At 37.8% G+C, this 15584-nt stretch overlaps 1 protein-coding gene across 2 annotated transcripts; it reads right to left on the bottom strand.

Annotated features, from left to right (window-relative positions):
* Window positions 1-269: 269 nt before the first annotated feature.
* Window positions 270-11443, bottom strand: mgat1b (alpha-1,3-mannosyl-glycoprotein 2-beta-N-acetylglucosaminyltransferase b). 2 transcript variants are annotated; one of them, XM_081377185.1, is made up of 3 exons: window positions 11043-11443; window positions 3109-4013; window positions 270-2273 (listed from the first exon to the last, which is right to left on the bottom strand). In XM_081377185.1, the coding sequence occupies exons 1-3, from the start codon at window positions 11050-11052 to the stop codon at window positions 1572-1574; spliced, it is 1617 nt and encodes a 538-aa protein (XP_081233311.1). In that variant the 5' UTR covers window positions 11053-11443; the 3' UTR covers window positions 270-1571. The 2 variants fall into 2 exon arrangements, with proteins under 2 accessions (XP_081233311.1, XP_081233312.1); XM_081377186.1 differs by lacking the exon at window positions 11043-11443 and adding an exon at window positions 9287-9367.
* Between the last annotated feature and the right edge of the window lie 4141 nt (window positions 11444-15584).

Here is a 15584-nt window from a genome sequence, read left to right on the forward strand (position 1 = left end):
TAATCCGTAACATGCATCCTTTGGCTTTTCTAAAGTTGCTGGTGGTAAAGAACAGGAAAAGAGTAACAGTAAAGTCAACAGCAGAGAACCATGAGACAGGAAGTCAACAGGACACAAGAGGAGTAGGAAAGGAAATCTGTAGCAACAGAGACGTCAAAGGTGTCACAATAGCGGCTGAATAGATGCTGATATGGGGGGTTTGGACAAATGATCCCTGGAAGGAAGTCACCAGATAAGATATAAACCAGGAAAAAAAACAGCATATAAGGTCAAATATCAAAATAGTCTGTTTTATTCTCAATGTAATAAAGTTATAAACATGTCAGGCAGTGGTTTCACACTTCTTCATACTGCATTTGCATTAATATCAGATAATTTCTCTCCCAAACATTTAAATACAGTACATTTAATTCAAATGTTTTCTCTCATCTCTGGGCTACTGAAATCCGATCATTCATCCGTAAGAACATGTAAAGCGATTTTCTATGACCACTGGTTTTGCAACAAACCTACAACATCTTTAAAAAACAATAAGAGCTCTCCCAGGCCAGGAAGAGCAGTTAAAACAAAAACAGGTTCAAGTACAGTACTTCAACAGAATGGCACAGAAGAGATGTTGTCCAGAGATTTGGTATGTCAGTTACACAAGCCTTGAATAATTTCTGCCACAAGCTTGAACTTCATAGATTCAGTGGTGCTACATAAAGTCAAATTAACAAGTCTGCGCATTTATATAAATGCATCAATCAAATTAGACAACAATTATACACAATTTTCATTTATAATTATGTCAGGGACTAATAAAACTTAGACAAATGGGTTTTTAACGCTCAGATTGGTCTTTCAAAGGCTGAATCTCACGAAACTTGTCAAGAAAGATCTGGATATTGGGTTGTTTTTTCCTTAAAGCAAAAAATTATATTACTATATATACACAGTCATACTGAATATTTAAAAAAATTAAAACTTTCCAAATCATTAAATTAATGATAAAATGGGGGGGAAATTTGCTTAAGATTAAAATAGTCACACACAAAAAATGGATGGACCCAAGAACAGGCTTGATTTTTCTTCTGTATATATGCAAATATAAAAATATTCTCTTCTTTTGATTTTGGAGTTAAATGTGAGTTATCGTGAGATTCTCCCAAAAGACACTGTGGTAAGATAAAATATAAGACCTCTTGTATGCCTTTTGCATTGATGTTAAAAGCAAAATAATAATAAAATCAAGTAATAATAAAAAAATGTGATCATTATTCTTCATATCATAATAAGCGATTCTGCATAAGAGCTGTTTGCAGCGTAACTCCACTATTTTCTCTGAGGGAAGATTGTTGCATGATTGCTGCGCAAATACGATGCACCACCTTTTGTGCTGTTCCCAGCATGCCTGGAAGTTCTTCCATGACAAAACAGCAGTTACTTTATACTCACATCTTAGCTTTTCTCAACTTTTTACACCCTGCTTCTGTTTTCTTTGGTTTGAGAGGGCGTTTCTCTCCTCCTTCACTTGTAATAATAGTTGAGTTCTCTATTTCTTGTCTTTTGTGGTTCAAACCTCATCCTCCTCAGCTCCAGCTGGTGTCATATTTAGTCCAGCCCTCAGGGGGACCCAGATAAATTCTTCGTCCACGGGATATGAAGCTGACTACGCCCCTGTAACCGGCACGGGGAACCCCTGACTTCAAATCGTCCATAACTCCCAAGTTGCGTGCCAGCACTTTAAAGCTGTCTCTACTGGAGTACTGAACTCGAAATGGCCCAGAACCTTTCAGGCTTCCACCTTGTTGTAGTTCCTCCACCTTCACCAAAGGGGCGACATACACTTCTTTTTCAAAGGTTTCATCGTACTTCTCCTTGACCAAGTAGGACAAGTCCAGTTTAGTGAAAGGCACAAATTCAGTATTGAGTTTTATGTAGCGCAAATACTGGTCAAAAAATTGACCCAAACTGACGCCTTTACGGCCGAAAGTTATAGTCCTCGAGATCTCGGGACGAATGCACGAGCGGTCCTTCCGCTGCTCGGGTTGCCGCATCCAGTCGTCCCAGAATGCCTTGGGCCACTTGGGCTCCAACTCTGCCCAGACTTCCTTCAAAAGCATCCATCCAAGGCCAGGAAAGAAATCTGTCCGATAAAGGAGGTCAGCCTTGCCCGGGTCGACCAGCCCATCTCGTCCGTTATCATTCCAGGCGGAAATGCACCACAGAGTCGGATCCGAACTCAATATGGGGTAGAGCGCACGGAAATACTCAAAAAAGTCTGGGGCCACCTATAAGAAGAAATAAGAGCAGTTTTAAGACATTAAGATGAACCGATATCATAGAGAGGACCCTGCAGACACTCATGACTGTGTATTTTACGAACAATTCATGCGAATCCATAGATTCCCTGTGCATTTTAAGGAATTGAATTCTGTCGTTAAAGCTATTTCCCCTACTCTGATTCATCTTATTAAAAAGTCGTATTTAATATAACTCCACATTAATGACAAATCCAAAATTATTACGGCATTAAATTAATTGATAAAAAATGCAATAATAAACATATTTGTACAATATTTTAAATACAAAATAAAATAGCACCTAGAGGAATTTTTTGGAACTCTATTTTTTGATAATATTAATAGGAATTTAAGATGTAAGGAAAGTATGTTATTCATTTTTACTTGGTTATTTATTTATTTTTTCTTCTTGAAATTATAAAACCACATGTATACAAAGAGTACACTTTTGTATACACTGATGTCAAAGATTTGTCCATGCCATATTCATGGATAACTCTTATTTGTCATTGATTAACTCCATTTCACCTTGAGTTTTACCGCTGTCCTATTAATGTTTTTTTTTGGGTGCATAATGCATATTAGACTTTGTAATCAGTTCACCTGTGAGAATTTCAAAGGAAAGGGTTCAGGAATGTGCAACTGAAAATATTCCCTATGAGCGAGAGAAAAGCTCTTTTCAAAATATCTCTCCATGAATTATAAAAGAGGAAAAAATGTGACTTACTTTCAGATCTGGTTAACATATAATGATGCTCAAATGCAGGATGAATATGACAACATTGAGTACTAGTCATAAATGACAACATATTCATGATCTTACCTCCAAGTCGTCCTCCACAATGACCACTGTGGAGTAAGCAAAGACATTGAACACTTGGTTCAGAGCCCAACGGTAGTGCCTGGAGATCTTGTAGTAACCCTGGAACTTCCTGTGATCAGGTCGCACTGGAATGTCTGCAAGATCCGGTTGGCTGATGTGGGTTATCTGACTGCCATAGGAGCCAATCATCCTTGCCGTATCTGCATGGCCACAGTCCTGGCTGACAATGATTGGATAAAGCTCAGCAGAAGGACGGTACTGTATCAATTTATCCAAACTCCTCTTCACTGTTACTCTGTCACAGGCAATGACGAGAATTGGGATAATGATTTGAGGGCTTGGCTTAGTAAGGCCTACTTCATTTTCCGCAATTTGCTTGTTTTCTTGGTCCAGTTCCTGCTCCTTCATGACCAGCCGAGGTGGCGTAACCATTAGAGTCTGTGTATTTTTCGTAACAGTTTTTGTATCATCTACAATTTTATGACTTAGAGGAACTGCAGGAATCTGCTGAAGTTTTTTCGGCTGCTCAATGTTCTTTTCATCTTTTGGGTCCTCAGATTCCCTCTTTCCTAATTCTTTCCGCTGTTCCCATAGTTCCCTGTGATTCTGTATCTGTTTGAGGAGCTTCTTCTGAGTCTCCAGTTCCGATTCTACTTCTTCGGCCAATCTGATCACTTCAACGGCCAATCCGTTAGTTCCACCCACTTTTGCTCCCCATTCCTCTCCGGCCCCTGGTTCAGCTCCGCCTCCCTCACCAAGTCGGCCAATGGGAGGCCTCCCCCATAAGAAGAGGAGGAGCAAGGCGTTCCAGGCGACAAACAGAAATGCTCCACACAAAATAAGAGATCCTTTCTTGCGAACCATGGCCCAATGACACCACACAAGGGACTGTAGTGAGGAAAATGCTATAAAACGGGGAAAAGGAAGATATAAATTTAAAGATGAGGATAAACCCCCAAATAAATAATCACAGATAAGAGTGAGGTACAGAACAGATAAGGCCTGTTTAATGCCTCATTATGCACATCTTTTTGCTGGGTAATATTTACTGATTTTGATCAAGAATAAAGAAAATCTGGTGCATCTGAGAAACTTCTGTTTACTTTGTATAGAACACAATATTCATAGAAAATTTGAAGTGGATCAAAACCTTTAATCAAAGTTATACATGAATTTTGAACTATACCCGTTCTTGTCTTAGGACAACTTTTATTCACTTTTTTGATTCACTTCAAATGTTGACTACTGTATTTAGTTTGATAATTATTTGTATTTTCTACATTATTAAAATCTAACTTCACTATGTCGCATGCACTTACCACTTTATTAGGTACACCTGTTCAACTGCTCATGAACACAAATATCTAATCAGCCAATCACATGGCAGCAACTTAATGCATTTAGGCATGTAGACATGGTCAAGATGAACTTCTGAAGTTAAAACTGAACATCAGAATGGGGAAGAAAGGTGATTTGAGTGACTTTGAAGGTATCATGGTTGTTGGTGCCTGACAGAGTATTTCAGAAACTGCTGATCTACTGGGATTTTCACACACAACCAGCTCTAGGGTTTACAGAGAATGGTCTGAAAAGAAAAAATATCCAGTGAGTGGCAGTTCTGTGGGTGAAAATGCCTTGTTGATGCCAGAGGTCAGAGGAGAATGGCCAGACTGGGTTGAGCTGATAGAAAGGCAAGAGTAACTCAAATAACCACTCGCTATAACTGAGGTATGAAGAAAAGCTTCTCTGAACGCACAACACGTCGAACCTTGAAGCAGACGGGCTACAGCAGCAGAAGAATACACTCCTGTAAGCTAAGAACAGGAAACTGAGGCTAGTATTTACACAGGCTCACCAAAATTGGACAATAGAAGACTGGAAAAATGTTGCCTGGTCTGATGAGTTTCAATTTCTGCTGCGACTTTCAGATGGTAGGATCAGAATTTGGCATAATCAACATGAAAGCATGGATCCATCCCTACTCGTATCAACTGTTCAGGCTGCTGGTGGTGATTTAACGGTGTGGGGGATATTTTTGGCACACCTTTTGCCTCTTAGTACCAATTGAGCATCGTTTAAACATCACAGCCTACCTGAGTACTGTTGCTGACCATGTCCAACCCTTTATGACCACAGTGTACATCTTCTGATGGCTACTTCCAGCAGGATAACGCATGTCACAAAGCTCAAATGATCTCAAACTGGTTTCTTGAACATGACAATGAGTTCACTATACTCAAATGACCTCCACAGTCACCAGATCTCAGTGTAATGGAACGGGAGATTCGCATCATGGATGTGCAGCAACTGTGTGATGCTATCATGTAAATATGGGCCAAAATCTTTCCAGAACCTTGTTAAATCTATGCCAGAAAGAATTAAGGAGAGCTTGATTTGAAAATATATTATGAATAATATAATATATTGATATATAAATGATATATTTTAAATTATGTTTATTATGTTTATTAATAATAATTATACAATTATAAAATGTATACATTTTTATATATTAAAATTTATTTTTACAGGCTTTGCAGTCTCAGTGTTAACTCAGTCTAAGTTCCATTACCATTGGGGAATTTCTGTCGTGTGAACAGAAGTTGACAGTTTGTCGGAAAACCTGCTGACTGCAGTTATGATGCAGCATTGATGCCAGTTACCCACAATTCAACCACAATCTTGTGTGATGGCTCAGACTACATTTATCACTGCATGTCGTGTCTTTACTTTCACATCATGTCGTAGTGGTGTTTGGATGAGAAACATTGGGCCATGTAAAGAAGAAGTTTATCGCAGTATGATAACCCTTAAATCTTTCATTCACTAACGGTCTCGCCCATGTTTCATCTGCACAACAGCTGCCTTCATCTCGAACACAAATTAGAGTATTTCATTCACCCCACTCCACAGGAGGGCTTTAGGAAGTACAAACTTCCCAGCATGCTTTGAAAACTATATGCAAACCCAGCTCTTGGCAGGCTGAGGGCACTCCAAAGTAATTAAATCTGACGGTTTGATCAGACTGCCGTGCGCCATCATTGCGAGAGAGCACTCCATAATTATCATGACAGTCAATGATGATTTTTTTTTTTCACAGTCGGGTGAACTGAACCAAAAATCACCACTAAGATATCACGCTAAAGCCTCCTCCTGTGTTTTTAGAGAAATTCTTGATCTCAATTAGCTGACCACACATGTCTTTGGGCGGCAGGGGCAGACTGAGGCTAACAAGAGCTAACCTATTTTTTCTAAGTGGGCCATACCAACGTAATTTGTATACCAGAAAGGAATTTCCTTCTAAATGAGGCCTACAATTCCCGAGAGTGAAATTCGGAAAGATTCGGTCTATATGACGTCAGTTTCACAATTCACTATAGTACCAAGTGTGGTTTTATGTTACCATGTGTCATGAATGAACAGAAGTCTGTCATTGGCAAAGCGTCTCTGCGAGCTGCCAGCCAGGAAGAACTGAACATCTGCCCACCCTAAAACAGAAACGTGGCACTGCCCAATGGTCCCTGTGTGGATTTACGAGGTCATAAATATGCTTTGAGTAAGCACTTTTTCATTAGACACAAAACCCCTGGCACTCATGAAAGATGGCACAAAATTATACAGGCTCTATCCACGTAAGAAACACAACATTATCCAGGTGGACTCAAGCACTGGATACTGAAATTGAGAAAGGCAGACAGGCTGACAGAATTGATTCCTGAGAGTAAATACACGTGCAAAGGTCATCTGGAGTCTAATAATCTAATTACTAACTGTAATTTCTACTAATGGACACCTGGGTTTTACACAAACAAATATATATATAAATATATAGTCAATATACACAACCGTTTAAAATATTTTTTTAGTGTTTTTTAGTAAAAAACCTCTTATGCTCAGCAAGGCTGTATTTAGAGTAAAACTATTTAAAATAACTAATATATTTAAATAAAAACTAATATATTTTTTAATACTATCAATGTCGAAAACATTTCTGCAGCTTAAATTTTTTTTTGCAGAAACTGTGATACATTTCTTTATGATTCTTTGATAAATAGAAAGCTTTTATTTGAAAAGAACAGCATTTATTTTAAATAGACATATTTTGCAACAGTGTAAGGGTATTTTCAGACCTGTAGATTATTTGCTTTGTTCTAAAGCAGGGATTAAAATGATTTACAGTCAATTACAATTTCTTCTTGGTTCGGTTTGCTTTCACAAGGCAACATTTCTAAATGGACCAAAATGTGTTTCCTAACCCCAATCCTAATCCTAACCCAACCATCACTACATCATGTGTACGGTCACATAATTCGATGGGTCACAGAATTTGGTAGGCCTATAACACTGGGATTGCATTAATAGCAGTCATCCGTCAGGATGGATAGATAACGGATCTGTGGGCTTATTGTGGCCGTCTTTGTAGCTGTCGTTATACTACTTTATCATTTTGAGCATGAATCAAGGACATTCCTTGTAACTATTTTTGAGAAAAGCAATTAGGCGCCATTTTAAAAAAAGTCTTTGCTCCAGGTTAACCCACGATACATTTTAAAAGGCTTTATCAAAACTGCTGATTTTCACGCAATGTACGTCATCATTACCCATCATACATTGTGATAAAGCCTGATTCGTTGGTCCGTTGGGTCGGATTGCTTTCTCACCACAAGAAAACAGCTCCAGAGTTCATTTTCAAGTGGGCCAGGAGAACCACGTTCTAGCAAACTCAGACTGAGTGTTTCAGTGATCACTGCCGTTTTTATATATGCCTTAACAAACAAAATTAATGGACTAAACACAAATGGTTCTGAAACAAGTGCTCTATAGGAGCCAGGTGTGAAACAACCTAAAAGTCTTTACTGTCACTGCTGAATAAAAGTATAAACAAATGACCCCAAATTTATTAATCGTAGTGTGCACATAGATAAACTAATCTTTGACAATAGCATATGAGATACAAAATTGCAGAAGTTAGCATTAGTATTAATCTCTCAAATTACCTAAATCTGTTCATCATATAAAAAAAAGCGACTGTGTCTCTTCAGAAGACTTAGATTAAATCACTTGATTCATATGGATTAATGGATATGGATATGGATTTTTAACAGTCAGAGTTATGGGTGAATAGCCTTTCAATGGAGGGACAGAAATCTCTCAGATTTCATTAAAATATCTTCATTTGTGTTTCGAAGATGAACAAAAGACGTATGGGTTTGGATTTGGAGCAAAATGAGAGTGAGTAAATGATGACAGAATTTTTCCTTTAATCGAAAGAAACAAGGTTAAAAAAAATGTCACAATCAGCGACTGAAGCGCTGAGGCTAAATCGTTCCACAGGAAATCTACAGCTAAAAACGACCTGCTTTCCTTTCTGACATTAGTCAGATACTGTTCAGCTAGTGAAATAAACTGTTCAATGACAAAGTCCATTCATTGTTTGTGGCAGACACTGAGCCGCACACAAAAGTCAATACGGGGTCATAAGACTGCTCGTCATTGCACACCACACATGTAACACTGCGAACATCAATCGAACGCATTTCCATTTCATATACTACCAGTGCTAAAGGGTTAAACGATACTATGAAACAGCCTAAGTTACAATGTGACAACAGACATCAAAAAACCACCTAATAAAGTGCTTTGCACAGGAAAGGTGTCAGCTGTGCCAATAATAACCTCAGTAATCTTCTGGCTGCAAGCAAGTAACTAATCTCCACTTAACCCTTAGTAAAGATGTCTAAGTCTAACTACTCACTCACGAATCTACAATCAGCAGGACAGACGGAACCATTTAGGCTTTGATGGGTTTGAAACTCGCCTCATGCTTTTTCCTGAGGAATAAACAAGACAGAAACACAAACAGTTCCCAGTTCAGCCTGCACACATGCTTTAAGCATAAAGTTTCATCAAAAACACCTGGAATCAAATGTGTCCACTAAAAGAAGATTTTTTTAACACAGGCAAAAGACAAGATTGTACATATAAAGATTTCTAAAGAAAGAACGAGAAAAGGGGTAAAACATTACATATATATACACAAAAAAAGCATGCGACGCCAAGAGATCATGAAGACCACAGTCCAAGAACAAATCAACCACAAAGTAAAACAAGATGTCCAAAAGTTGCCTATTTGGCAGTGGATCGTGTGGAACAGATAAGAGGTATTGTTAAGCATTACCTGGACACAGAGCAGATTATGTTTCCCCGTCCCAAGTATTCACAAGGAGCTGATCGGCAAGAAACAGATGAGCGAAAGGGAGGGGAGTAGAAAGGAAAGGGGAGGGAAGTACTGTACCCATGCAAAGAGCCAACACTGCCAGTTAATGCTCCAAAGAACTTTTAACACCCTCCTTCACTTGCATTAACACGTGACATCCTGAAAGGTTCATTTATAAAGATGGAAGTTCAGCGGTTTTACAGTTCAAACCACAAAATGTAGGAACTAGAAATTAGAACATTAGAAAAGATGGAAGTTCAGCTGTTTTACAGTTCTAAACATGAAATGTGGGAGCTAGAAATTAAATTATTAGAAATGTAGGGTTAAACTGGAGAATAAGTGAATAATAAAATGCGCCATGGAAGCTATAATTATTGTTATAGTATTGCTACAGTTATGGTTACTTAAAATAAAACAGTGGGAACCCAACCTTAGCCACCACTGAAAAATTAAAGCAATATTTTGAAACCTTAAACTGTTTGCAGACAATCTCGTTTTTATTTATTATGATTACAACACAGATTAATACAGTAAGTGTTAGTGTTATTTATATATAGAAGCTTGTTTCTGCCACTGACTAACAAAAATAAAAAAAGGTAATTCAGACTTTTTTTTCTCACAATTGCTTGGTTACATAGGCCTATTGCAATTCTTACTTTTTCTCTCAGAATTGCATAATATAAACTCACAACTGCGAGTTATAAAGTCAGAATTGCGAGATAAAAAGTCAAATCGCAATTCAGTGGCGGAAACAAGCTTCCATTTATATACTATTATAGTATTTATTCATATTTTGAATCTGCTTTTATTTTTATATTTTCAATTTCATTTTACTTTATGCGTAAATTTTCATTTACTTTAAGCATTTTTATTAGCTTTTTGTCAAATATTTCTATTTAGCTTTGATTAAGTTTTCAGTTATTTTAGTAAACTTATTTCAGTTCATTGCAAAGGCAACATTTCAAATTTTCATAATTTTTTTTTTACTTTAAGATTTCATCAAATATTTAAATTTTATTTCAGCTTCATTTCGATTAACGCAAACGATTTTTAAAAGTTTTAATTAATAATAATGCTGGTCCTGGTCCTTGAATTTGATTGGCTGAACAACTAACCTACATATTTATTTCTTAAACTTCTCCATTTTACATGTAATTTGCATAGGCTACGGTACTACATATTACTTTATATTATTCTATTCGTTTTTAAATAAGTTTCCATAATAGGGACAAGGACAACTAACAGGATTTTTTAAAAAGCGCTTAAGAAACTCAAATAATTACACTACATGAACACAACTGATCCACATGTATTTGCCTGAGGGTAAAGTAGAGTGTTAAGTTAAGTTGTAGTGTAAGATGACGTGGCATTGTGGTTTAACTTGTACAACATGCTTGACCGGTGAGGTGTGAGTCGCACAGCTGAAGTCTGTCATCACAAACACTAGCAGAAGGTCCAGAACACACACTACTGAGTAGACATGATATTCAAGGTTCAACTGGACCACCTTTCCCTTTTGATCCTCAGAGAGAGATGCACTAAACCTGCCTGAAGCCACAACTCATGCCAACATATGAGGGTCATCTTAAAAATGATGTATTCATAGATGCATTCTGGTCTTTAAAACAGTTTCGCGTTCACAACAGGGAAATCACAGTGGTGTTTAATATAACAGTGGCTAACACTATTACACACCACAAACCACGACCGCTCTCACCTTTCATCATCTCTGAACAGGATGGTGTTAAACGGCGAGATGGCCGTGACCGAAGAGATGCAGACCGTCAGAATGAAAGCTTCACTTTTCACTCTTCATCATCATCCTCATCGGTCGCCTTCACTCGGCACTGCTGTCAATTTTCGGCTCTTTCCATTCCAGCAGCTGTCGCCCATTTCAATCTCTACCCGTGTGTGTGTGTGCTCTGTCCCGCTCCGTGTTTCACATCCGGTAAGGTCTGCAGCGATCTGAGCTGGCGAGGAGGTGAGAACGTGCGGTTTCAGACTCTAGTTTAAACGTCCGTATTTGCAGTTTTGCACTGATGGAGTGGAATGGAATGGCTTCATTTGACGCCGCCGCTCTGTGTGTGTACAGTCAAAGCGATTCTCCACTTCCGGACTGACTCATTAAGTAGGACCCGCCCCCCTCGCGCTTCCCTCCCCTTCGCCATTTCCCTAGCAACAAGATGCCTTAGCAACCGTCGCGAGGAGGTGATGGGCAGCTGAATGATTGTTGCAATAAATCCATAAAGAATGAATCTCACGCGGGGGGGGGGGGGGGGGGACTGTCTGGGTCATTATCAACCCAATGTCAAAAGATTAAGAAATAAAAGTATATTTTAGCCTATGTTGGGGATTTGTTTTGCATTGTAACATTATTGTTACTATGACAATTAAGAACACTACTGTAATGCAAAAAATGCAAACCTTTTTTAGAATTTAAATGTTAATATATTTTTCAAAACAAATCAGCATTCCCGCAGTAACCCTTGTTTGAAACCTTAATCAGCCTGGGCCCTGGGTCAAATTGACCCTAATTGGTTTTAATAGAATTCCCAAAAAACAATGAACAACAACAACAAAACCTTATAAAATAGCAAGCCTTTAACATTAAAGTAAGTGTGAAACGGAAGTTGCGCTAGTCTTTTCATAATGAGGTATTTCTGAGGGAAACGGCTTACGGTGCGTGTCCACTACAGCAAAACTCTGCTCAGTGCCGCTGGCAACGCTTTAACGTCTCCGCTTTGGGGTGTGTCTGTTGCGAGTGTGTTTAATCCAAGTTTTTTTCAACACAGGAACAGTATAATCATCAGCCGATGCACGCCATCGTTTAGAAATAGACAATTAAGCTTTGTTTCCAAATGCACCAAGCAAAGATATCCTTTCAATTTTATAAACTTTTATAAACCCAGCCAATATAATCACAATGAATACATCCAAAATAAAATCTTTAACATATATAACAACTGCAAAGCGTCTAATTTGTAAACAAAATGATTTACGCGCTAAATCCAGCATAAACTCCGGCACAATTTGCATATTTTTAAACTCTCAACTCAAGACAGACGTCACATCCCGAACCTCACAGCAATTGGCTGCCGACCGCGTTTTTCGGTTGATATTTGCATAAAGTCGAGAACTGCCCAACCTTTTGACGCTCTCGGTCGCTCTCAAAGCTTCGGTCATCGCGCAGTGCATTTTGGGGTTGACAGCGGACCGGAGAAAGCGCTGAGAGCGAACGTCAAAAAGGTTAGCCGGTTCTTGACTTTATGCAAATATCAAGCGAAAAACGCCTTCGGCGGCCAATTGCTGTGAGGTTCGGGATGTGACATCTGTTTTGAGAGTTTAAAAATATATGCAAATTGTGCCGGAGTTTATGCTGGATTTATTGCTTAAATCATTTTGTTTAGAAACGCTTTGCAGTTGTTATATATGTTAAAGATTTTGTTTTGATGTGTTCATTGTGATTATATTGGCTGGATTTATACAAGTTTATTGAAAGAATTGCAAGGATATCTTTGCTTGGTGCATTTGGAAACAAAGCTTATCTATTTCTAAATGTAATTCGCGTGCATTGCTGGTGATTATACTGTCCGTGTGTTGAAAAAAAAACTTAGATTAAACACACTCGCAACAGACACCCCAAAGCTGAGACGTTACAGCGTTGCCAACGACACTGGACACGCACCGTTAACGAACAATAACAAATGTAGGGCGGGACTTAAGTCCATTGGAAATTGATTGGCTCTTGGATCGTTGTTGTTCGCTGTTGCTGTGAGTGACAGTTTTTCCCGCCCTCACGTCAGTAAAAACATCATCAAAGAAGAAAAGAGATGTTGCAAGAGGGAGGGGAAATTATTTTGATTAACCCATTTAATCCCAAATTTTTCCCAGACACAAAAATATCCAAATCATCTGTCATTAGTATCCCTTTGAAACAATCAATCATAATTTTTTTACATTTTCATGGAAAAATGTGTGAAAAAGTGTGTTTAATGGTTGGTCACAATTGTGACCGGTGGGAAACTGTGTTGTATCAACCATTGTATTGATTTAATATAGGTCTATTTGACCTGTGCACTGTGTTTGTGTGTGTTTTTGTGTGTGTGTGTGTATGTTTTTTTTTTTTTTTTGTGTGTGTGTCTGTGTGTGTGTGGGTGGGTGTGTGTGTGGAGATCAGACATCAGAGGAGACGTGATCATGTGTGAGTGTGTGTGTGTTTATGTATGTGTGTTTGTATCTGTGTGTGTTTCTGTGTGTGTGTCTGTGTGTGTGGAGATCAGACATCAGAGAAGACGTGACCGTGTGTGTGTGTGGGGGGGGGGGGGGGGGGGGTGTGTGTGTGTGTGTGTGTGTGTGTGTGGAGATCAGACATCAGAGGAGACGTGACCGTGTGTGTCTGTGTGTGTGTGGAGATCAGACATCAGAAGAGACGTGACCGTGTGTGTGTGTGTGTGTGTGTGTGTGAAATTAGGTAGAAAGTTAGGTAGCAGCAGAAAGTAAGGTAGAACAGTTAGCCTATGTGTATTAGTATGTAGATACAATGGGTTATCCCACCGGTCACTATTGTTGCCGTTGAAATGTTTGTGAGTTCTATGAACACATTAAACAAAGTTGAGTAATTGCAAATGCATATATCAATACTAGACACCTTAAACATGATGTGTACCAAAAATCTATGTCCTATCTTTATGTTAACATACTTTACCACCCTTTTCTTTGGGAGCTTTCTTGCTGGCATCCTCTTCTCTTGGCGCAAACAAGAAATAAACAGCTCTGGTCATGTGACAATTTACAGTAAACATGCGACACTGCACATATTTCATTGAGACCCTTTATTATTTCAATTTCTGCTGGAAATGCATTGATAGATCATTTAGTAACATTTTTATAGCCTTAGAAATGAAACACTTTTTTACGGTCACTATTGTGACCGGTGGGATTAAATGGGTTAAAGATTAAAAGGGCATATGAATAAAAAATAATGATGAGCATAGATATTTCATTTATAATACTGCAATATTCCATAAAAACAGGAATTGTAAATTTTGATTTTCATGTTGACTTTAACACATTACAAACAAATAAAACATGCTTGAGAATATATAACTACTATATATGACTATATATGAATATATGACTATTATAAACAGTAATGCAACAATAATAATAAAAAGACAATAAAAAAAAAACATTTTAATATTTTAAAAAGTGAAAAACAGAAAAAAGTCAGCACACCAAAGCACGAAAATATGCACAAAAAATTATAATAGTGGACACAGGTTACGTTTCGAGCACGCAGGCTCTTCGTCAGACGACATGCTCGAAATGTAATGTGTGTGAGTCCAGTCCACTATTGAATTTGGTGTGCCGATTTTTTTCTGTTTATTATTATTTCCTTTGCCGAGCACCCAATCCTAAACATATTTTTCTCGGTGATGTGTGTGCTAAATGAAAATGGGTCACAAAATTTCAAGTAAAACATCAGTATTTCAAAATCAGTCAAATTGACCAGCAACATAAGGGTTAAAGGTAGTGCAACGAATACTACTAATATATTTGACTATTTACCCGTGCATTGATGTTTGGTCTTTTTCAACATTGTGACAGTGGTGTCTGTCAAACACAAATTGAGGACAACACTGAGTATGACCTAGACGAGAATGCAACTGATAGGTAAGATATGAATGATGAAGAAGAGTTCCCTGCTGAGATACTTAGGCAACAATGACACAATCAACAATGACGACACCTACAGCCAACACACAGAATTGTCTCGTTTTGAAACGTGCTTGTGTTTGGTAAGGTCAGTATGTAGTATAAATGCGTAACTTGAGATAATGTTATTGTTATAAAAATGTAACCAAACTGCAAAAATCTAAAATTGTGATTTTTTTTTTTTTGACAATCATTTAACTGGTTTTACTGAAGTGAAGATAATTATTAAAGAAGAAGGTTATTACATACATTACAAATACAGGTTAAGATGGATGTTGGTGTTTAAATTTTGAATGGAAAAACTAAATGCGTAATACTATATATGCTATATACTATATATAGTAATGCATACATTCATATATATATATATATATTAGCATAATGTATAAGATTGTATAACATAATAAAATAATATAGCCTAATGGTCCTAAAACAGGCTGTTTATATAAATAGATCACATTCACAAGCAATGTACCTTTCAGGCTAGTTTTTTCCTTCATGTCTATAGGCAGAGCATAGAGTTGGTTAATTAATAAAGCATAGA

The sequence above is a fragment of the Scardinius erythrophthalmus genome (assembly GCF_964197995.2).
Source record: "Scardinius erythrophthalmus genome assembly, chromosome: 10".
NCBI classification, from domain to species: domain Eukaryota; kingdom Metazoa; phylum Chordata; class Actinopteri; order Cypriniformes; family Leuciscidae; genus Scardinius; species Scardinius erythrophthalmus.

What these genes read in the sequence shown, in the direction of transcription:
- mgat1b (XM_081377185.1), bottom strand. An exon ending in TTGTGGAGGACGACTTGGAG is followed by an intron (nt 2,274 to 3,108) that starts GTAAGATCATGA and finishes TTCTTCTTATAG; the next exon opens with GTGGCCCCAGACTTTTTTGA.